Source organism: Pelophylax lessonae (genome assembly GCF_965119305.1).
Source record: "Pelophylax lessonae genome assembly, chromosome: 7".
In the NCBI taxonomy this organism is placed as follows: Eukaryota; Metazoa; Chordata; class Amphibia; order Anura; family Ranidae; genus Pelophylax; species Pelophylax lessonae.
The window spans coordinates 144,873,081-144,897,361 of record NC_138774.1 but is presented as its reverse complement, the minus strand read 5'-3'; the positions used below and the strand labels follow the sequence as shown (position 1 = coordinate 144,897,361).

The window sequence follows — 24,281 nt, the reverse complement described above, 5'->3', positions numbered from 1 at the left end:
ATGCTAGTGAGTAAGATAGTTACAAAAGGCAAGGGGAAGGTAAAGGGGGGGGGGGGGGTGGGACTTCAAAATAGATATACAGGAGCTACAGTTTCTGACTTGCTTTTGAAGTTACATGCTCCAGAATTGTCATCCTTATCGTTGCTTCACTATATAGAAAACTTGCTTTATCTGGATCAATGAATCACTGACGCCTGATGTGCTTATATAAAAGTCCATAACCCACTGAGCTGTAAAAGAAGGCAAGGATGACCACACCAAAATTTTTACTCTCAGAAATAAGTCATAAAGGATAGTTCCCATATTTTTTTTTTTTTTTTTTTTATACAGGATCCTTTTACGTTCCTGTTGACCTTACTATCAAATCAATGATATCAGCTGGGGCAGTCAGGGGTTAAATCTTATTCTTACAAACTATAAAAAAAAAAAAAACATGTAAGCTGTCATGTCTACCCTCTACTTCTGAATATGAGAGTTGTCTGCCTGCAATGCTAATTCAATTGCTTCAGTTCTTTCTGGGTCACTGACTTGGAAAAAGTATGTACTGTAGATCAATGGTTATGACTTTCTAATCTTTATACTTGTTTCATGTTAGTAAATCAAATTAAAGAAGGCAAAGATAGCCAGGCAAGTGGAATTCTTAGCAATGACTGCCGTCCTATTTCCCACATTATTGGTTTACTTTAAAATCTCACATGTAGCTGTGCCATTATGGATCACAGGTGTTTGGTTTGGCATGTATGTATATAACCAATACCGGTTACATCAACTGTTATTGAAAGCAAATGGGACTAAGTGAACATGTCTATTTTGTAGACTAAAACTGAGGTGGAATCATGGGACGACGGTACAGAAAGAAATACCAAGAATAAATATGTACTTACAACACATAACATTACATTTCTCGATATCGTGAGCTGTTTTTACTGTAGATCGCAGCAATCACTGGACACATATAAAGTACTTGTTACATGTGATCTCTGATACCTGAAAAGGCTGACAAGCATCTGTGCATAAAATTTTCTTTGTTGAAAATCACACCCCCTAAATGGAATAGAACAAGAACCAACAACCATGGAATGAGATCGCATCACTATTCCATCTGACCTCTCATTCTTGGTTCCTTAACTGAATGTTGTTACTGTATTAAAACACCTCATCTAAGGATAGGCCCTACAATTTTGATCAAATCTTTATGCATGCGACATTTTGTTAATAAGAGAAGGCTTTACACCTAGACATGCAAACATCAACTGCTGGACCCAAATTGGGCTCAGATGGCTCATACATAACATATATATGACTTAAAACTTTGGATATCTGCTTGCCTATTCAATAAAATTTGCATAATTGTCATAATTATTTTATAATCAGAGGAATAAAATAATTTTTAAGCAATGGGAAATAGTGGTAAATGTCCTAAAAAAATAAGCCTGTACAAAAAGTGATAATTGTGGTTTAACTTGCCCCATAAATGGACCTATTAACCTTTAGATAACTGGGTCACCTAAGTTACACAAGTTTTGTACTAATTCACTATTTTGCTATTCCTGCTGCTGTATATAATAACAATACCTACAGGTAGGCAGGATTTATGGAGATTATTTCTCATACTAGGCAGTCCACATGAGTATTCAATATGTGTCCAGAGTCAGCTGATCACAGCACTGAAGTTTTCACCTAACCAGCACCACACTGGTGCTTTCCCTAGTTACCATTTGCATCTTTGCTTACTATACCATATTAAATATACTCCTATTAAACTCAAAAATGTTTCCATCAAGCAAACATTCTTGTTCTTCGGGAGGACCTCCCTGCTACGATCATGTCTCCACTCACCATTCAAGAAACACACGGCCCCAGGCTCTGTTTTGTGCATGGCCTGAAGGAGAAGGGGACAGATACACAACCATAGTGCTGGTCTCTACGAGACCTGAAGTGCTTACATCTTGAGTGGTCAAAGGGTACAGTTTCCACTGTACTTCCTCAAGCATGTAAACAAACTGATTTGCAGGAGATAGAAGTATACCAGCGTGACAGCAAAGTCTTCCAGGGAACTAAAAAATGTACCTGTTGGAAACCTGTGAGGGTAACTGCACCCAAAGTTTGGCTTTAAGTAAGCATGTGGCTCCTATTAAAATGTTACACTGCTACTTTCATCAACAGCAGACACCTCAGGGTGGCTTCCTTCCATGTAGGGTCCCCTGAAAGCCCTGATAATAGAATCGAATGGAACACTAATATTCAAAGAGTGGGCAGATTTGTGGTCACCAGCTTTTACCTGCCCCTCACTACAGGTAGGCGAGGCCAGTCATTACCATGATAGGCTAATAGAGAAGTGGGCCAAAGCTGGTGACCACAGAACTGCACAACACATCACTCAAGTGCCTGAGGCCTCCTAAGCATTATACATGGAAAGGAAGCCAATGTGCAGGCCCCCAGATGAACCTGTTATTGACTGTAAGTGTCAGTTTCATGTCTTAATAGTAGCCACTCTTTTACTTTAAGGAGAGATTTAACATCACTTTAGATGTACATATATCTTGAACTTTGAAACAATAAGGTACATCTTCAGTAAACAGAGCAACAGTGCCTGAGATTATTTAAACCATATAAATATAAGTATCAAACATGACCCATTATGCTCTGTTCTACACCATTCATAGGTTACGTAGATTATCAGCCCCATACCTATATAATACACTTGTTTTACTGGAAAAGGATCTTCATAAATCAGAACACTGTCTGAGCTTTGGCAGATTCATATGTAGCCCCTGACAAACACTTTGGTGTACTTATATATAACTTAAGGACTCACAGAAAATCTTGGTTCTACTTAAAGGCAGCTGGAAATCTATCATATCATCAAAATGTGTTTCTTGCTTTTATCCTTGCTCCATTCTGATTTGGCCCTCATCTTTCAGTCTTAGTGCTTTCATAATCACTTCTAGCTCTGAGCCCTTCATCAGAGGGCCGGGAGTGCTATAGACATTGGGCTTCTCACGCCCCTTCAGTATGCATTACTGTTGTACAACTATAGTCCAAGAGTTCTTCTTCCATCCTGGTGCACTACGGGAGCTGCATCTCAGGTAGGTCAGACAGGTTTCCAGACTGACTTTGTTGCTGAGGATGCAGAAAATAACCCATGGTGTTCTGCTGAGGAATGTGGGGTTGCTGGTAATTCCGTTGAGACTGGCTTGTTTGCATGGAATCAGACGTCTGCATCTGAGACACAAAAAGAACATTTATAAAATCAGTCAATAACTATGCTGGTTTACAAAAATTAACCTATACAACACAATGAACAAAAATCAAACCAGATTCCTTCCTATAGTTAAATGTTGAAATGTGATTGGTTGATATAAGCAATTATCTTGTTAGCTCCACTTTTCATAATTCCAGTACAGTTGCTTTTTTTTTTTTTAATAAGCATGGGTAATATGAATATGGTATGCATGCAATAGGCCTTCTTTATTAGGATGTAAAAACACACAATTTGTATTCAATGCTATCTATAAAGGTAAAAAACAAAACAAACAACAAAAGCAAAAAAAAAAAAAAAAAATGCCTGTGTCACCTACAGCAACTAAAGTGTCTCTATATTACTTTCTTACTGGGTTAATCACATTGCAGTAATTGACTGAAGTTGGCAATCGCAGGCTAGAGTGCAGAGGTACCTAAGTGGGCTTCCACTGTTTTATATCTGGGGATACGGGGAGCGAGGTTAGTTTTCAATTTAGATAGAAAAATATTTATAATTCTAGTAATTTTAGGACTATAGGAAACTGTAGAAATATGAAGTCTGACTGTGAATATTGGTTATTATAGATTACAGCAAAACATTCTAATAAATGTTCTTCAGTGTAATTTAATGAAAATAGTAACCAGTCATATTTAATGTTTCAAGTTTTAGTGTTTTAGAATAATTAGAAAATGAACAGTGACCACTGGGTTATTATTGGTTGCTTGGAAAAAAAAAGGTACTGGTTTTTGTTGCACTTTAATAACTATACCAGCGCAAAATACACAGTATTCGTGTTGCCTTATTAAATAATAAATGCATGAAGTAATTTACCTGAAGATACAGATGTGGCTGGACCTGTTGCTGTTGGCAGTGTTGTAGGTGAACTGCTGGATGGGTCTGCTGTTGGGTAAACCTGGTCTGGGGGATCATGACAGAGGGGCTATAGACTGGGGCAGGATGAGAGGAAATCACTGTGTTGCTATTGTTGCTGGAAGTGACTGGCTGCATCTGTAATGAGTGAGGCCGCATTTGTGGATCCTGGACAAACCTGTCAAGAAACAAAACAAAAAAAAAGAAATGTATGTGTTATAATAACTTGAGTTTTGACATGAGTAGATGAACTTTTAGCATACCCAAGGCTACTCTCTTAGGGACTTTGCTTGCTGCATTCTTTGGTATTTGTATAGCTTTCTATAGCAGCCATTCTCAGCCAAAGTTCTGTGAGCAGTGGTTACCTAACATCTCAGCTAATGGTGCCTGCACAGTTCCTGGGCCAAAGCCACTTGTTAAAGCCCATGGCATGACTCCAGTGATCTTTTTGGCTGTCTATAGGGTGGCATTCTTCCACTGGCCACCACTGTAAGGGGCATTCTTTCAAATGACCTCAAATGTATAGGGAAAATAAAACCGCTAGAGATAGCTGTGGCACATCCATGGATAGGCAAGAAGATACATTGTCACATTCTTCAGAACGTGGCATCTTGCAGCCCAGAGAGGGTGGAGTTCCTACCCTTCCACTTCCTTGGTCAAAGCATTCTGTTACTGAGGCAACACTTTTTGGGGTGTAAAACTCCTTTGCTGGATGCTCTATTATTCATTAAAAGGATAAGAGGGTAAGGCTACCATCCATCTTTGTCATAACAAGTCTGTCCCTGAGAGAATTGTCCCTGAAAGGGACAATTCCCTTCAGGCAGCGGATTGTAATGCAAAGGGTCCAATTTAAGCCACAAAAGCATCTATCCAAAGTAGAACTGCTAGAGCTGCCAGTGTGTGCATGGTGATCCATATTATTGAGCACCTGCAGACAGCTCCAGCTGTGCTGTTTTGGATTGCGTAGTGTAATGTGAATTGGAGCCAGCACACTGCATTGTTTACACTTAGGCTTCTTTCACACGGCTGCTCCGTTTTTTTGCTCCGCTGCGGGACTTTTTTTTTTCACGCTGACATCCGATTTTGCTTCCTTTCCGTTTTTTGAACGGAGGAAAAATAGGGTTCTGTTCCGTTCCAAAAAATGGAACAGAACTGAAAGGAAGAAAATCGGATGTCAGCGGATGGTATTCCGCTGACATCCGCAATGCCATAGACTTACATTATGTCCGTAAATCATCCCCAAAAAAAATAAATTGATTTGCGGACATACGGAGCGCCCGTGTGAAAGGGCCCTAACTTCTGACTCCTGACCTCTGTGCGTTACCTAAATCTGACCCCTGAACTCTATGCTTTACTCTCTCTTTACCTATACCAGCATATATTCAGGTTTTATTTCAGCTTTAATTTGAAGCCCTGCCCACCATTACCACAATCTGGCCATACCCACAATTCCCAAAGTGCATTTTGCGCACCGCATGCTTTTCCTTCTCAAGATGACGGTATTTTGTCTTTATACCTTGAACGTCTGGCCCTTGTTCCAAAAGCCTGTGGCCAATTGTTTCAGGGTGTTTAAGAACACTGCCCTGCTTTTGTTCTAAGAAACTCCAGTAGAGAAACATTTGGCAAGTAAACCTGTCACAGACCTGGGCATTTCAGAACAAGCATGGAAAAGAGGAGTTGTTAAATGCTACTTTATAGGATATTGAGCTATTGACTAAGTTTCTAGTGCAAACACTGATGCCATATTGTTTCTCACCTCATAGCAGACATATTCTCAGCTCATGCATGACAGACAAGAGAACCTCATTCTTAAACCAGACTATAAAAACATTTACCTCTTGAACAATTCTAAATCTTAAAAATGCAGCCTAGTTCTAAAAGCTTTACTGATCATACCTCATATGCTGGCTATATTCAGGCGGCTGTGGTCTGTCTCCAGTTTCAGCAGGAATCCTCGAGGAGGCAGCAGAAGGGTGAGCTTGTGAAAACATCATTGTGTTGTTGTACAGTGGCATCACAATGTTACCATGAGTCTGTAAAGGCATAGCTGTCTGCTGTGTCTGATTTCCTCTTATTAACCGTTGATGCCTTTGTAGCTGTTGCTGGTTTTTCTGTAGCTGCTGCTGTTTGTGCAGCTGCTGTTTCTGTAGCTGTTGTTGATGCTGCTGCTGTTGCAGCTGGTGCAGTTGTTGCTGGTGCTGTAGCTGCTGTTGTGCTTGTTGTACTTGCTGGTGTTGCTGTACTTGTTGCACTTGCTGATGCTGGTGTTGTGCTTGTTGTTGTACTTGTTGATGATGGAGTTGCTGAGGTTGTGAATGTTGCTGGTGTGTTGTGTTCTTCATCCATGCAAAATAAGGAAAACAGTCAATACATTTTTAATTACGTAAATTAAAAAATATTTATTGTTACATTTAATATTTTGGTTTTGTGAGGTTGCTAGTATAGCACCCTCTAGCTAGGTGTACATAGTTGTTGGTGTAGGAAAATGTGGCCTGGCTGAGAGCCAGGCCTGAGTTTAATCTGGGTCAGAACTGAGTGAGTCATGGAGGCTGGATGACTCATCAAGCAGCATCTCTGGTAACTCCCCCTACTTTCTCAAACCTTGGAGAAGCTTCTGGAAGTAGAGGGCGGAGTCTAGGAGGAGCTGCTTGGAATAGCCATGAGGGCCCCAGCCAATCTCAAGCAAAATAGGCTGCCAGGAGGCAGGCCACCTCTTAAGTACTCATTAGTCATGCCAGCAGGGGCAATCGAGTGGAAGATGGAAAAGGAGCGCTGAAAAGGCTGTTAGTGGTTCTTGTGGGTGCCCCCTAGTCTTGGGGGGTGACCTCAGGCCTGGGGTTTGGGTGCTGGAGGGACCTTCTACAACGCACAGAGGAAATCCTATCTAGAGGCACAGGAGCAAGGAGAGGACAGCAGGGAGCAGGTCAACACATCCAGGAGTCTCCAAGGGAGTCAGTTGGGTGGGCTGGTGAGTGAGCAGACTGGTAGGACTGTGGTGTCAGTCTGGAAGACAGAGTAGAAGTAGCCAGGAGGGCTAGTGAAAGTGGGCAGCTGCTGCCAGGTGGGCTGGCAGTGCCTGAAAAGGTGGTTCTGGGATCAGTAGCCCCAGGGATAAAAGCTGGACACAGACCTTTGCTACACCTTTAAAGGGGCCTCCAGTTCCTGCTTATAAAAGGCTGTTGCTCTAAGATCTGACAGAGTGCCGTGTCAGAATAATTTTGTTTGTCAAGAGTGTCAGGGAAGTCCTGCAAGCAAGTGTGCTAGAGGAAGCAGAGGGGTGTATATAGACTGTATATTGGAAAGTTGTCCCTGTAGAGTTTCTGAAGTCAAGTGGGCATCCCAAATTATTCCCATTCCCCATCCAAGTTTTACCCCCTCAATAAAATAACAAAACAAAGTGCTGTACTGGTTTCTGACTCTGGGAGACTGTGAAGATTCAGTGTGCCTGGCTGTGCAGTGTGGGGATCCCATTTCACCAGTGGCTTCTACGTGGTGTGCGCTACATGAGCCATCTGAATCACATACTGCCTTGTGTTTTTCAGAATCTACAGTGGAGAAATATTTGGCAAGTAAACCCGTTACAGATCTGGGCATTTCAAACTGTCATTTAAAAAAGATGCAAACATAGCAGTTAACTCCTGTTAAAATAATCTGTAGACTGAAATATATACAGTGCCTTGAAAAGGTATTCATACCCCTTGACAAACATAAATGTATTTTATAGGGATTTTATGTAAAAGACCAACACAAAGTAGCACAATTTTGAAGTGTGGCATGCATTTATATTCAGCCCCCTTACTCTGATACCCCTAACTACAATCTTGTGGAAACAATTGCCTTCAGAAGTCACCTAATTAGCAAATAGAGTCCACCTGTGTGTAATTTAATCTCACTATAAATACAGCTGTTCTGTGAAGCCCCTAGAGGTTTGTTAGAGAACTTTAGTGAACAAACAGCATCATGAAGGCCAGGACACACATCAGACAGGTCAGGGATAAAGTTGTGGAGAAGTTTAAAGCCGGGTGGGTTATAAAAATATCCCAAAAATGGAAAGAGTATGGCACAACTGCAAACCTACCAAGACATAGCCGTCCACCTAAACTGACAGGAGAGCAATAATCAGAGAAGAAGCCAAGAAGCTCATGGTAACTCTGCAGAGATCCACACCTCAGGTGGGAGAATCTGTCCACTAGACAACTACTAGTCGTGCACTCCACAAATCTGGTCTTTTTGAAAGAGTGGCAAGAAGAAAGCCATTGTTGAAAGAAAGGCATAGGAAGTTCAGTTTGCGAGAAGCCATGTGGGGGACACAGCAAACATGTGGAAGAAGTTGCTCTGGTCAGATGAGGCCAAAATTAAACTTTTTGGCCTAAAAGCAAAACGCTATGTGTGGCGGAAAACTAACACTGCACATTAACCTGAACACAACATCCCCACCGAGAAATACAAATACAGCATTGCAAGACTATCGTATTCTAAATGTTCTCTTTTTTTCTGCAAGTCAAGAAGTAGTGATTTGTTATAAAGAAATGAGTCATAGTCAGTAGCAGCGCTTATCAGCTATAGTAATGCACACAAAAATCCTCCATGCATTTCCTCCAGGCCCTTATTATAATGTCATTATTAATTTGAAAGCAATCAAAATAAAATTACCAAAGCTTCAATGATCAGCTTCATTGGTTAGTTAGGTGATTTGCAATTTACATTTCACATAGCCACAGTATTTCTTAATTTTTACACAGTAGAAAGAATTTTATTTAAATTTTCTATATTCACCTTTAGCAGGCAAAAATTGTAGACAAATATATGCATGATTATTTCAGGGAAAAGCAAGTGCTTGCTGTAAGTCATTGTGGTAGACTTGCTGCTACTAACTTCAGGATCAACTGTAAAGCTTTTGATCCAACTATTTTAACCACTTAAGCCCCGGAGGATTTGGCTGCTAAACGACCAGAGGGCATTTTGCGATTCGGCACTGCGTGACTTTAACGGACAATTGCGCGGTCGTGCGACGCTGTACCGAAACGAATTTGGCGTCCTTTTTTTCCCACAAACAGAGCTTTCTTTTGGTGGTATTTGATCACCTGTGCGATTTTTTGATCACGCGCTATAAACAAAAAAAGAGCGTAAATTTTGCAAAAATAGCAATATTTTTCCCTTTTTTTTATATGAAATTCCCCCAAAAAAAAATGTAAAAATCAAAATTTTTTAATATTTTCGGCCAATTTGTTTTATGCTACCTATGTTTGGTAAAAAAAATCGCAAAAAGCGTATTTTGATTGGTTTGCGCAAAAGTTATTGCGTTTACTAACAAAGGGAAAGATTTTTGTCATTTTTGTTGTTTTTTTTTTTAACGCGTAATGGCGGCGATCTGCGATTTTTTTTGCGGTACTGCGACATTGCGGCGGACAGATCGGACCCTTGACTGACATTTTTGACACTTTTGGGGTTACCAGTGACATTTCTACAGTAATCAGTGCTATACATATGCACTGTTACTGTAAAAATGCACTGGTAGTGAAGGGGTTAACTTTATTTGAGAGGGAGGGGCTGTGTGTGTCCCTAGGGGCGTGATTCTAACTGTGATTGGCTGTGGCTTCAACTGTATGCAGAGTGATCAATGGATCTACATAGTAGATCCATGTGATCAGCTCTCATACAGAGAGGAGAATGACAGGCAGCTTGTTTACACAAGCTGCCTGACTATCTCCCTCTCCCCCGCCGATCGCAGAGTGGCCGGCGGCGATCGGGTCCGCCGGTCACGCGCGCGGGGGGGTCCGTGACCACGCGGGAGCGGGAGCGCGCCTCCGGCGGCGCGCGCTCGCTCCCTAAACCCTCACAGGCGAGCGACGTAGACCTACGTCACTTTGCCTGTGAGGGGCTGACCGCCCACGTAGATAGTCGTGCGGCGGTCGGCAAGTGGTTAATACTTTCAGAGTCACTGACCTAAAAAAGCATGCAGATCAGAAGTTCACTTGCTGCATGCTTCCTTTTTTTGGGTCAGCAACTCAGATGTCATTGACACCAGAAACAGCCAGGTGGCTGGCAATTTTAGAAAATCAGTAATGTACTATAGATAAGTATGGGAGCTAAGTATACTAAGTTCATATATACAACTTATTATAAATCTGAAAACAAATGAAAATAACATTGGCATACCACAATTAGGTCCAATTTTGTGACTTATGGTAAATGTGCACCTCCAAACTGTGCTCAAATCATGCAGACATTAGTGCTCTTAAAGCTATTTCAAAAAATGAATTGTGGTGGATATGGGAAATGTATACTTTGACTCCTGGGGGTTAAATATTCATTTAGATATTAATTGTTTTATAACTAATACTAATAACAAAAAGCTCTTAATGTATAAATTTTAGATAGTGGGGAAAGATTGTTGGTTTTAAAGGCAACTAGATGGCGCTAAGAATTTAATGGATACCTTATGCTATCTGCAAAGATCAAGGGTAGAGATAATAGATAGAGATCAGATAAATATAAATTGATTATGTTTTATCTAAGTCAAGTCCAGATGGATCGGATTATTAAGGTATTTATATGGGAATTTATTAGGATAAAAGAGGGTGATAGAATTTGGCAATAAGTTAGTAAAAAAAGTAAAAAAGTATCCTACTGATATATTTATTGGGTGAAATAGGGATTAGTTTACAAGATTATGATGAAGATCTAAATTTGTCTGTTATGGTGCATATATTTTTTTGTATTACTTTTATATCATATTTTTTTATTGAATGTATTACCAGTGATTTTATTGAATTGATTGAAAGTGTAAGCAGCGATTCCAGCAGTGTCATATACGTTATATGCCATACTGGGAATGAGGGAGTTCATCTTTCTACAGCTCAAGACAGAAGGAGGGTATCGTACCCTGATTGGCCACGTCCCCAGCCTTCTAATGACGCTATTATGACGACGCATGGAAAAGAGGGATTACGTGGTTTCTGACAGAACTTCTGCCAGTTGGAAGGTACCCTGAACCTCCATGGGGGGAGGAGGCGGCCAGCGATAATGCATACACCTCTGAAATTGCTGGGAGCCAGCTTGGGCATATAACTCTGTGAGTTTTATTTTATTTTGCACCTTGTATTTTATCATTTCATACCAATAAATCAGGTTGTGCTATGAGGAGCATGTTGTATCTGCATATCGAGAGCTCAGATAGAAAGGAGAGGAATGGAGTACCGGAGGTTGTCACTGTCTACTAGAGTGTAAGCTGACCCACACAATATTTTGGTCTAAGTGCCTGGTGAGTGCCAGTGTGATAAGAGTTGGTGAGAATCATGAAGACACATGTCATAGAGCACTAATGACTGTATGATTTGAGCACAGTTTAGAGGTGCACATTCACCATAAGTCACAAAATTGGACTCTTCTTTGCAGCGGATAGCTATATGGACATTTATTTTCTAAACGATTGTGTTATGCCAATTTTATTTTCGGTTGTTTTCAAGTTTATAATAGGTTGTATACAGTGGGTACGGAAAGTATTCAGACCCCCTTAAATTTTTCACTCTTTGATTTATTGCAGCCATTTGCTAAAATCATTTAAGTTCATTCTTCTTCCTCATGAATGTACACATAGCACCCCATACTGACAGAAAAACACAGAATTGTTGACATTGTTGCAGATTTATTAAAAAAGAAAAACTGAAATATCACATGGTCCTAAGTATTCAGACCCTTTGCTGTGACACTCATATATTTAACTCAGGTGCTTTCCATTTCTTCTGATCATCCTTGAGATGGTTCTACACCTTCATTTGAGTCCAGCTGTGTTTGATTATACTGATTGGACTTGATTAGGAAAGCCACACACCTGTCTATATAAGACCTTCCAGATCACAATGCATGTCAGAGCAAATGAGAATCATGAGGTCAAAGGAACTGCCTGAAGAGTTCAGAGACAGAATTGTGGCAAGGCACAGATCTGGCCAAGGTTACAAAAAGATTTCTGCTGCACTTAAGGTTCCTAAGAGCACAGTGGCCTCCATAATCCTCAAATGGAAGACGTTTGGGATGACCAGAACCCTTCCTAGAGCTGGCCGTCCGGCCAAACTGAGCTATCGGGGGAGAAGAGCCTTGGTGAGAGAGGTAAAGAAGGCTTTATGGCAGAGTGGCCCGACGGAAGCCTCTCCTCAGTGTAAGACACATGAAAGCCCGCATGGAGTTTGCTAAAAAAACACCTGAAGGACTCCAAGATGGTGAGAAATAAGATTCTCTGGTCTGATGAGACTAAAATAGAACTTTTTGGCCTTAATTCTAAGCGGTATGTGTGGAGAAAACCAGGCACTGCTCATCACCTGTCCAATACAGTCCCAACAGTGAAGCATGGTGGTGGCAGCATCATGCTGTGGGGGTGTTTTTCAGCTGCAGGGACAGGACGACTGGTTGCAATCGAGGGAAAGATGAATGCGGCCAAGTACAGGGATATCCTGGACAAAAACCTTCTCCAGAGTGCTCTGGACCTCAGACTGGGCCGAAGGTTTACCTTCCAACAAGACAATGACCCTAAGCACACAGCTAAAATAATGGAGTGGCTTCACAACAACTCCGTGACTGTTCTTGAATGGCCCAGCCAGAGTCCTGACTTAAACCCAATTGAGCATCTCTGGAGAGACCTAAAAATGGCTGTCCACCAACGTTTACCATCCAACCTGACAGAACTGGAGAGGATCTGAAAGGAGGAATGGCAGAGGATCCCCAAATCCAGGTGTGAAAGACTTGTTGCATCTTTCCCAAATAGACTCCTGTCTGTATTAGATCAAAAGGGGGCTTCTACTAAATACTGAGAAAAGGGTCTGAATACTTTGGACCATGTGATATTTCAGTTTTTCTTTTTTAATAAATCTGCAAAAATGCCAACAATTCTGTGTTTTTCTGTCAGTATGGGGTGCTATGTGTACATTCATGAGGAAGAAGAATGAACTTAAATGATTTTAGCAAATGGCTGCAATATAACAAAGAGTGAAAAATGTAAGGGGGTCTGAATACTTTCCGTACCCACTGTATATGAACTTAGGATACCTAGCGCCCATATTTATCTATAGTACACGGCACATGTGTGTCATGCACTCAACGTTTTTTTGGTTTAGCAGCAAGGGTATCACATTTGCACATAAGGATCTTTGGCGCAGAAGTTAACATTTTTTTTTACAGAAGATCAGCAATGTCGGCCCAAGTATGCTTTTCATAATGGGTTTCTTTTGATAAAACTCAAAAAATCTCATAAAACAAAAATTATCTGAACAGCCAGACCTTTACAAATGATATATTCCTACTCATAGCTGACTTCCTGAACAACAGCTACATAGAAAAATACTGCCAGGTGCCTCTGGTAGGCCTAGTTTACCCAATAGTCGTTGATGTTTGAAAATAAGTACATTATCAGGTTTTTAATTTTATGTGCATGTCTAGAAATGTTATTAACAGCATAGTAGTAGCACAATTGGGTCATCACCTTAATCAACCCCAAAAAACAATAATGGGACTGATAGCCACTGACATTTACAGTATTCTGGAAACATAATTACCATCCTTCAGATTAAGTGCTTCCCATAAACTATTGTAGCACACTCTAGTGTGCTACTAGTCTGAGTGCAGGAAAATGTAAGTTTTGCAACATGCTTAACTTGTGAGTCTTACTTGGGTCATGGGTTTACTTTAGGTCAGGGCTGGATGACTCATACAGGCAGGTCTCTGGTGCCTCCCCCTGGTTCTGGGAGTTTAGAGAAATTCTAGAAACTGGAAGGCAGAGGCCAAGAGGGTTGATCTGCACACTTAGGGGAGCTAAGCCAATCCCCAGGCAGTGGGCCTGACAAGGTGTCTGAGCCAGCCCTTAAATATGGATGAATCATGCTAGCTAGGATGTCTGGTGGAAGATATAGATGGAGTGCTGAGGAGACTGTTGGTGGCCCTTAAGTAAAACCCCTGCTGGGGTGGGTGGCTGCTCTACCTTGGCCTGAAGCTTGGGCTGACTTGGGAGGATCCTGAAAGCAGAGTGGTTTGAAAGGAATCTTTCCTAAGTGGCAGCGGGAGTGCAAGGAGGACAGTGTGAGTACATTAGCATGGTCAGGGACTCACTAGGGAAGATACTCTCTAGAAAATAGTGTTGTGCCTAAATCTTTCATTAACCTTACCCTGGGAGATTTCTGGGGCAGCCAGATAGGCTGGTGAAGAGGCAGCCGGGCAGACTGGCAAAGAGGCAGCCGGGTAGGCTGGTAAAGAAGCAGCCAGGTGGGCTGACATCACCTGCAGTTAGTAGAACTGGTACCAGTATCTATAAGGGAGTTGAAAGCACTACGGAATGCAGTCTACAACACTTTTTGATTCTTTCTAGAGTTCCTAGTCCCTAAGGGGATTTTGCATCTTTTCAATCAGAGACTGTTCAACGGTCAGGAGTGAGACAAATCTGGAGTTGTACATAGGGAGGAAGTTGTCCCTGGATTTGTTGCTATCAAGTTGGGCATCTTATAAATGCTATTCCCCATCCAAGTTATTACTCCTAATAAAACAACAAAAACCAAGCTCAAAGACTGTTCCTTGTGACTGGAGAAAGTGTGGAAAAATGCTTGTTGCCTGGCTGTGGACGAGGTGGGAACCCAGTCATTTGCAACCCATGTGGGGGGTAGAGCTATACTATTGTATTATTATGGCTGTTTTAAAGAGTATCTAAACCTTAAAACAAAAATGTAAGGTATTGTAGTTTACCGGTCCTTAAATGTGGGCAGGAATTTTCATTTTTCAGACTAAGAACATTTTTAGCAAGTACAGAAAATAGCTGTTGATCTTGCCAGAAATGCAGTGGCCTTGTCACTTCCTGTGAGCTGAAAAGACAGCATAAACAATGTTATCTCTCTTCTGTACACTACCAGTCCTATCATTTCACCATGTTATGCGGATAAACAATGGTAGACTTGTTTAAAGTCCAGCCTGTGCGGCAACCTTATCTAAGATCTGGTAAGCTCCAATATACAAAATGTTTGGTAAAGGCAAAACCTTTTTTTTTTAAATGTTGGATAGAATATAGGAGGGTTATAACTCCTGACAGTTTTTGTTTGCCATCTGTGTCCCATAGTGGAGATTTCCCTTCACTTCTTGTCCCATAGCCAAATCAGGACGTGAGAGTGAGGACGTGAGAGGACTCCAAAGTGAGGGAATCCCTAGGAAAATGTTCCTGACAAGTAACTAGGTTTAAAATAGATAATTATGAGTCGGTTCACACTAAGGCAACACGGCTCCTTACTACTTCGGGGGCGACTTGTGCATTACCATGCACCACGACTTCAGAGCGACTTGCAGGGACTTCACATAATGGAAGTCTATGCAAGTCGCTCAGAGGTCGCCCCGAAGTAGTACAGGACCCTTTTTCTAAGTCGGAGCGACTTGTGTTGCTCCTATTAGAACGGGTCCTGTACGCGGTCAGTGGACCACGAGGAAGCGCAACTTGTCAGGCTGACAAGTCGCCTGACAAGTCGCGCTAGTGTGGACCGGCTCTAATTGTCAATTTAACAACGAGTCTATCTTATGTGAAACAGTAAAGATCTGTTAAACACAATCCAAGAGCTTAGGTTGCATTATAAGTATTATGGACAGTATTATGAAGTTTGTTCTGGAATTTGATGTAGCTAATAATTTACCTGATTGGTTGTCATTTTGGTGACTTGTGGGTAATTGAGATGCACAAAAACAATAATTTCCTAACTGGTGGTCACATACTGATGAATCATGGGTATTGTTAGTTAATAAACTGCTGGTCACATATTGATAAATCATTGGTATTTAAGATGCACAAAAACATGAATTACCTGACTGGTGGTCACATACTGGTGACTCGTGGGTATTTGAGATGTACAAAAACGTTTTGAACTCTTTCCTATTTCTAGACCTTGCATGGAGACCACATTCTGCTGGCGGGATACCCTCCTTGGGTCTGTCTGCGGAACATTATTATTAAATCCAGGAGGGATTGGTTGTTGCATCAACATCTTCACAGGAGACAAAACAAAGGAGGTGTGAGACTTTTGGGATTCATTATCTGTCTAGAGTGAGCATAGGCTGACTGAAGACTTCAAGTGGAATTGGAACTTAACAATGTTTTAAAAATCATCAATAAAAAAACGTTTTGCTTAAACTAACCTCCCTGTATGTTTGGCTATCTAGCACACCACTATACAATTCCCCTATATCTCATAAACTAAGGCATTCTGTACCACTACCAACAAGCTGGAAAGCAACTTTTCTGTGCCACGGTAGCTGTTGCTGCTGCCACTGAGCTTCAAGGTGCACATGCGTCCTCTTAACAGTGTGACATACAAAGTAACCTGATTAATAGGACATAATGCTGATATCACAGGATCTCAGCTTTATCCACTCAAGTCTGAAGTATCCCTCTTCCCTCCGTCATATTTTCACTCGAGCGCATGAGAATTGTTCTACATAACACCACCACTACCAGCCTTGATACAAGGCAGGATGGATCCATGCTTTCATGTTGTTTATGCCAAATTCTGACAATATCATCTGAATGTTGCAGCTGAAATCACCACTCATCAGACCAGGCAACGTTTTGGTGAGCCTGTGCAAACTGTAGCCTCAGTTTCCTGTTCTTAGCTGACAGGAATGGCACCCGGTGTGGTCTTCTGCTGCTGTAGCACATCTGCGTCAAGGTTCAATGTGTTGTGCATTCAGAGATGGCATTCTGCATGCCTTGGTTGTATTTAGTGCTTATTTGAGTTACTGTTGCCTTTTTCTCTCATCTCAAACTAGTCTGCCCATTTTCCTATGACCTCTGACATCAACAAGGCATTTTCCATCATACAACTGCCCCTAACTGGATATTTTCTCCTTTTTGGACCATTCTCTGTAAACCCTAGAGATGGTTGTGCGTAAAAATCCCAGTAGATCAGCAGTTTTTCAAATAATCAGACCAGCCCATCTGGCACCAACAACCATGCCATGTTCAAAGTCACTTAACTCTCCTTTCTTCCCCATTCTGATGCTTCATTTGAACTTCAGCAAGTCATCTTCCCCATGTCTAGATGCCTAAATGCATTGAGTTGCTGCCATGTGATTGGCTGATTAGCAATTTGTGTTACAAAGCAATTGAACAGGTGTATCTAATAAAGTGGCCGGTGAGTGTATGACTTCACATAATAGGCATGCTGAGATACACACATCAACATGATATACATAATATCTCCAAGGTAGCCAAGGAACCGCGTGGTGCTGAATGGTATGCAGTGTGCCGCATGTCAGCAGCAACTTTTTTTGCTCCGAGGAAGGACGCGTAAGCCTAGCTACAGCAGCCTCATGCGGCACACTGAATACCATTCAGCATCGTGCGGTTCCTTGGCTACCTTGGAGATTTTATGTATATCATATTGATGTGCGTATATTCACACCTGCTTTGTGAGTATAATGTATACTTTTTAATATTTTAATAAATGTTTTTAGTGGTAATGCACTGGGTTGGTGTCATGGCCTGGGGAATATTTTCCTGGCACATGTTGGGCCCCTTAGTACCAATAGAGCATTGTTTAATCGCAACTTCCCAACTGAGTATTGTTGCTGACCATGTCCATCTATTTATGACTACAGTGTACCAATCTTCTGATGGCTATTTCCATCAGGATAATGCACCACGTCACAAAGCCCAAATAATCTCAAACTGCTTTCTTGAACATGACAATGAGTTCACTGTACTCCAATGGCCTCCACAGTCACCACATCTCAATCCAATAGAGCACCTTTGGGATGTGGTGGAACGGGAAATTGGCATCATGGATGTCATAAAATAAAGCAGAGATGAGGTGATAAAACCCAATAAGATGAGGGAGTTTTCCAGAGTTGCAGAGTGCGAAAGGCAGTCGCACAGCTACAATGGCACTCATGAAAAGAGATAGTCTGCAACTCCTTGCTGGTCTTTAAAATCCTCAGAATTTACCGTATTTATTACCTATAAAAGAGTGTCAGGTAGCAAATGTAAATGTATTTCAGCCTTGTGGGCGTTGTTTACTACAAATATCATGTACAAAAAATGCCACAATGTATAGTGTATAAATCCCTCCTGGCAACACATGTTGTTAGTTTGCCAATTAATAGATAATTAGATAATTAGAATAGATAATTAGATCTAATTGTAAAACCCCATACGTGAACAGACACAAATTTGATCAAAAACACATTGGTTATATAATCAAAAAATACATTAAAATTCAATAGAGTGGCAAAACAAAAAATTAACAAACAGAAAAAATAGGCAACAATGCCCAGTGGGAGAATAGAGGTAGTACTAATACAAGGAAACAAAGAAAAAAGGAGAGAGGCAGGTGGTACAAAAGAAAATCAACATGAGTGTAAGGCCAGGTCCCATCGCATCATGGATGTGCAGCCAACAAATCTGCAGTAACTGCCTGATACTATCATGTCACTATGGACCAAAATCTCTGAGGAATGTTTCCAACACCTTGTTGAATCTATGCCACCAAGAATTGAGGCAGTTCTAAAGGCAAAAGGGGTCCAACCTGGTGCTAACAAGGTGTACCTAATAACGTGGCCAGTGAGTGTATGTCACCAAGCTTGAAAGCTCTAAAATCCAAGTATTTTAGATGCCAGAACTGAAGGAGGTACTGGAAATGTGTGTCTAAGCAGGGGTGTCCAACCTACGGCCCAAGACAGCTATGTGTGTTCTCAACACAAAATTGTAAACTTACTTAAAAATTTAGATTTTTAGGAATTTTTTGTAAAATTGTTTTTACACTTAGCAAACACATGCAACCAGAGAAAAACTTGACAGTGTCTATTTACTGGACTTCAAACCAGATATTGATGTATTGTCAAATATTTCACTGGTTTTATGTTGCCCTATTAAAAAAAAATGACGTTTTATTACTCAGATAGGTACATTATCTATATCAGTGATTGTTAACTCGTGATCTGCCCGACTTTTTCTGCTCATTAGCTATGCTTATTGTAAAGCCTTGTACACACGCAACGATTGTTGGCCGACCGATCGGCCGTCTTTTGTCCAGTGTTGTTGTGTTGGTTGAAATGTGCTCTAGACTGCACACAAATTTTCTCGGCCAACAAAAACCAACTTCAGAAGTGATGTCATGTTCTGGTTGACTTTCCGTGTGTTTTTTCTTCTCTGAGCATGCCCAGTCTTGCTCATCTGATTTTTGTCTGCTGAAATCTGTACTGACTGAAGAACAATCGGCCGTTCTGTTGACGGCCAACAAAAATTTTACAGCATGCACACCAGATTTTGTTCGGCCGAAAAGTCACAGTCGGTTGTTGGAAGCATCATACTAACAAGCCGACAATCGGCCGATCGGACGTTGGCCGAAAATTCACGGCCAACAATCGTTGCGTGTGTAGGAGGCTTTAGTGTATTTTATGTGTGGCCCAAGACAGTTCCTCTTCTTCCAATGTGGCCCAGGAAAGTCAAAAAGTTGGACACCCCTGGTTTACAGCAATACTCGAGACTAAGCAAAATTGAAAAGAAAAAGTGAGGGTTTTTTTAAGTGAAATACTTCAGAAGTGTTATGTCTCTCAATGATATGTGTACTGAGGAAACATACATGTTTGCTGGCATACATTTTAGGTGGCAGCTAGATAATAGATCTTTCTTCATGCAGTAAAATTATGCCCGTAATGCCAAAGTACCGTTGTATGCCTATAGCTAGCCAATGATCTGTTCAATGGCATTTGTTTGAGGGTGCTAAATTCTGAAAGGGTATTATTACCATTGCGTTCACCACTAAGTAAATGGCCAGTGGAATGATGGGAATCTCTACCCCTCAGGTCTACATGCAGTTTATTTTGTGGGGCATCAAACCTTCTAGAATGGTTTGCCTGTTGTTAGTTCTAGAGACAGGCAGCAGAGCTCCTGCTTTCAGAAGCTGTGTGCTGTCATGAGATGGTACCAGAATCTCTAGAGTTTTAAAAAGACCACTTGTGGTCATATTAGATACCTGCAGATTTGAGTCTTGCACTAGCTGTAGCTGTTCTTTAATAACATGCAGTTCTTCCTGCTGAGTTTTGATGTCTGCTTGTAATATCCGTGTTCTCTCCTCCAACTGCTCCTTGAGCTGGTTCACCATTCCCAACTGGGCTGGGTAGTGATACACTGGCTGTAAAGTAAACCCAAATGTACTGTGTAAGGGAAATTTGTAATGTGAAGAGGCATTCCAGCAGAACATACACATACATACGAAAACAAGAAAGTCAGAAAAATAGAAACCCTGCCCTGCAGCAGAAAGGAGCTCACAACTTGATCTTTAGGTGTGTGGATCAATTAAAAAGAGACCTAAAAATAACAACTATGCTTTCTTCTGCAAATAAACAAATTACAAGCATCACAAGCCATGTCAGAATGTGTATTTGAACATTGCCAGCTAATTTGTTTTTTAAAGACAGAAATCTCAAAGAGAGACAATGAATGGACCCAAATACAAGACAGCACAAACATCCGCTGTGTAAAATTTGGGCATTTGTGGTAAAACCTAGATAATTTTAACTATAAGAGCAACTTGCAAGTACACAATACAAGTAACATTTTAACAAAGTGGGATAAAACAGACATTAGAGAAAGCACAGTTCTTCCCTTCTCTTAGTTTAAATACTGACTAGCGCACAAGTGTCCCAAAACAACTCCCCAGCAGCTGGAAAAACATATTGACGCCACCTGTTGAGTTCCAGTGATATCAGTCCAAAAAGTCTAGCGCTTTAAATATCCAAGACAATCACTTCAATCCCTCAACAGGTAAGTATGTTCAAAAATTCCGATCTCCCAGGCCCTTATCAGCTGACCCAAACATAAGTAAATGGGTTCAATAAAGCTTTATTCTCCAACCCCTCCGTGTCTTCTCTATTCTTCTTCTTATCTCCTCTCATGTGTTTCCAAAAAGGAAAACTTATATAGTATGATATCTTCAATATTAGTGTTTGATCTATATTATTTTTATGATTGTGCTCACATGTGCGTGTATTCAACATGCGTTTGAAATCAACAGTGACTCGTGATTTATTCTCTCCTTCTGCCTATATTCTTACCAGTAAAACAAAATTTGTAGCACATCTCATTCCAAATACAGTAAAACCTTGGATTGCAAGCATAATTCGTTCCGGAAACATGCTTGTAATCCAAAGCACTCTTATATCAAAGCGAATATCCCCATAAGAAATAATAGAAACTCAGATGATTCGTTCCACAACCATTTATTCATAAGTCAATGTGATAGGCTGTGTAACCATAAAATGTCCATCTACAAATGGCAGCCTCCACAAGGAGATTAGAAGCAAAATCCAGCAGGAGCTACAGAGTATAAAAGAGAAGAGAGACGCCTCTAAGTGCAGCAATATGGTTACATTTAATGAAGATTCAACATTTAGCAACTCACATGGTTGATGATTAAAACAGGCACATCTAAGTATGCAGGTATCAGGGGTAAAGCTGTCCACATAGACCATCTTCTGCACCTGCTCACTGTCAGTCTGCAGTCGTGACCGGGAAAACTACCCTGCGGTAGAGCGATCTGAAAGCGAGGCTTGAAGCGCTCATGGAGCGCAGTGTAGAAGGGATGACATCGAGGACAGTGCAGAGAACAGTCTATGTGAACAGCTTTACCCTGGATACCTGCATACTTAGATGTGCCTGTTTTAATCATCAACCATGTGAGTTGCTAAATGTTGTTCCTTCATTAAATGTAACCATATTGCTACACTTAGAGGCGCCTCTCTTCTCTTTTATACTCAGTTGGGACGTGACGCTACTTGTATATCAAGACATCGCTTGTATATCAAGTCAAAGTTTATAAAAAAATTTTGCTTGTCTTGCAAAGCGCTCTCAAAACAAGTTACTCTCAATCCAAGGTTTTACTGTAAATTCATCCTAAAAACCACCCTCAAGTCCTGAATCCTCCTCTTGGCAATATCTTCCAAGAAATAAAAAACTCAATAGTGCATCCAAAACAAACATATACATACAGTAGCTAAATATCCTTTTAATTGTGCTCACATTAACCCATGCTCTTGTAAATGCCCACAAGAGACCAAATTCATTTAAATAAAGTGCCCCTTCCCCCGGCATCAAACACCTTACCCGAACAACCCCTATGATACAGGGTTGGGTGATCTCACTTATAACTTCATTTCTCATAAACTTGCTTCTTTAGCGATAAAATACTCAGTTAACAGTTAAAAAAATGGACATGTAGAGAAGAAAAGAAAAATAATAGTGAAGAAAATCCTATCCAAATCGTATTAAAGTCAAAACGTTCACATAGGCAGTGACTAATGTTCTCAATGACCAAGGTGGCAGAATGGGCTGTTCCGGTTCTGAAATAGGCGTCTTGACGTCACCATCTGCTGTGTTTCCTCGAGATGACGTTGTCAAAGGTGCACTTTAGTTAAATGAATTGGATCACTTGTTTGGCACAGGTTATTGTGAGCACAATTTGAAGGATATTCATATACTGTATGTATATGTTTGTTTTGGATGCACTATTGAGTTTTTCTTTTCTTGGGAGATATTGCCAAGAGGAGAATTCAGGACTTGAGGGAGGTTTGGAGGAAGAATTGATTTAGAATGATAAGTGCTACAAAGTTTGTTTGCTGGTAAGAATATAGGCAGAAGGAGAGAATAAGTAAAGAGCCACTGCTGATTTCACAGGTATGTTGAATACACGCACATGTGAGCACAATAATATAAATATTATAGATCCAACAATAATACTGAAGGTATCACGCTATATGTGTTTTCATTTTTGGGAACACAGGAGAGGGGACAAGAATAATAAAGAAGACATGGAAGGGTTAGGGAATAAAGCTTTATGTGTATGGGTTAGCTGATCTGATAAGAGTCTGGGAGGTTGGAATTTTTGGGCATACTTCCCTTCTCTTAACTGTAACAGTAGATGGCAATGCTGGGTGCCAATCCATTTCATGGTAAACTCCTAAAAGCATTTGCAGTGGGCTAGCTAACAAGAGCACTAGCCTGATGGTAGATTTAGGGTGCATCTTAAGGCCTCTGAAGTGAACAAAAATCCCTCTTTAAAAGAGATCTATAAAAATAGATAACTTTTTATCTATCAACTTTCATGAATGCACACAGAATATTTCCATTTACAGTCTGTCTAAACTGTGAGGAATAAGCCCTAAACTTTGGGTTTTTTAAGATTTTTTTTTACTCAAACTTACCAAGATAGGTTGCTGCGGTGAAACAGTTGGTTGAACAACATGATGCTGCGTTAGGTGTTCAGGTTGAGCTTGAGCAGGTGCTACAGCCTACAAATTAAACCCCAATAATTTGTTATTAGTATTTCAATATACATCTTTCCATCAACAGCAGATACATGAAATGACAGCAATACAGTAAAGCAAAACCATCTTAATGGTACATTTGCTCCCAGTGCCTGAAGTTTGGTGCTGGTTGTTTATAGGCTTCCAGTAGAGTAGACTAATGTAAATACTGCACTGTCATTTGCTACGGACCGTTCTGCAGGCGGCCAAGCACTTTTAATGAGCTGGTTTTCAACTTTGTGTTTCGTTTTTTTTTTATGTAAGGGTTTGCCATCCCTTCCAATAAATTTGTATTGAGGTAATGCACCATCAGTCCTTTTTTTTTCCCTTTGGGTATTATCTTCTTGGCCTTTGCGCCCTGAGCCACCGGAACCTACAGCTGCGAACAGGACAAGTTTTCGGGATATCCCAGTGAGAGCACACCCCTCTCTGTTATCCACATACTGGATGGCCTATTCCAGCAGTCTAAGCTCATATCTCCCTGATCTCTGGTAAGAATCCATCTTCATCACCGGGTGTCACCATCTCACCATGATATCTCCACTGGTAGTCAGACACAGCATACAATAATCCTGGTAGCGTATAATATTCCCAACCCTCCAATAACCAGACAACACATAGCTTGGAGGTCAAACACTAGAATGCCTTGTTTATTGAAAACACAAGGGATCTACACTCTGCCAAAACCCCTCCCTATTCGAGACATTCCACACACAAAGCTGAACATCCCATAATAACCTTACTCTGCCAGACAGAAACAATAGGACAATAGAAGGCAGGTATTTAACAATAACAAACCCCCACCCATCTCCTGAGGGACACTGCTCAGACATATGATAGTCCCAAGTGA

The 24,281-nt window shown here is 40.9% G+C and overlaps 1 protein-coding gene across 1 annotated transcript in view; it reads right to left on the bottom strand.

The window, feature by feature from the left end:
• Nucleotides 1–2,371: 2,371 nt before the first annotated feature.
• PASD1 (PAS domain containing repressor 1) overlaps nucleotides 2,372–24,281 on the bottom strand; it is a 115,457-nt gene continuing 93,547 nt past the window's right edge. Inside the window, exons 16-21 of the mRNA XM_082264609.1 lie at nucleotides 23,330–23,409; nucleotides 20,104–20,262; nucleotides 15,937–16,116; nucleotides 6,011–6,450; nucleotides 4,076–4,292; nucleotides 2,372–3,225 (exon numbers count right to left, since the gene is read on the bottom strand). Of these exons, the coding sequence (XP_082120735.1) occupies nucleotides 3,070–3,225; nucleotides 4,076–4,292; nucleotides 6,011–6,450; nucleotides 15,937–16,116; nucleotides 20,104–20,262; nucleotides 23,330–23,409 (1,232 nt within the window). The 3' untranslated portion in view covers nucleotides 2,372–3,069. The remainder of the gene's footprint in view (nucleotides 3,226–4,075; nucleotides 4,293–6,010; nucleotides 6,451–15,936; nucleotides 16,117–20,103; nucleotides 20,263–23,329; nucleotides 23,410–24,281) is intronic.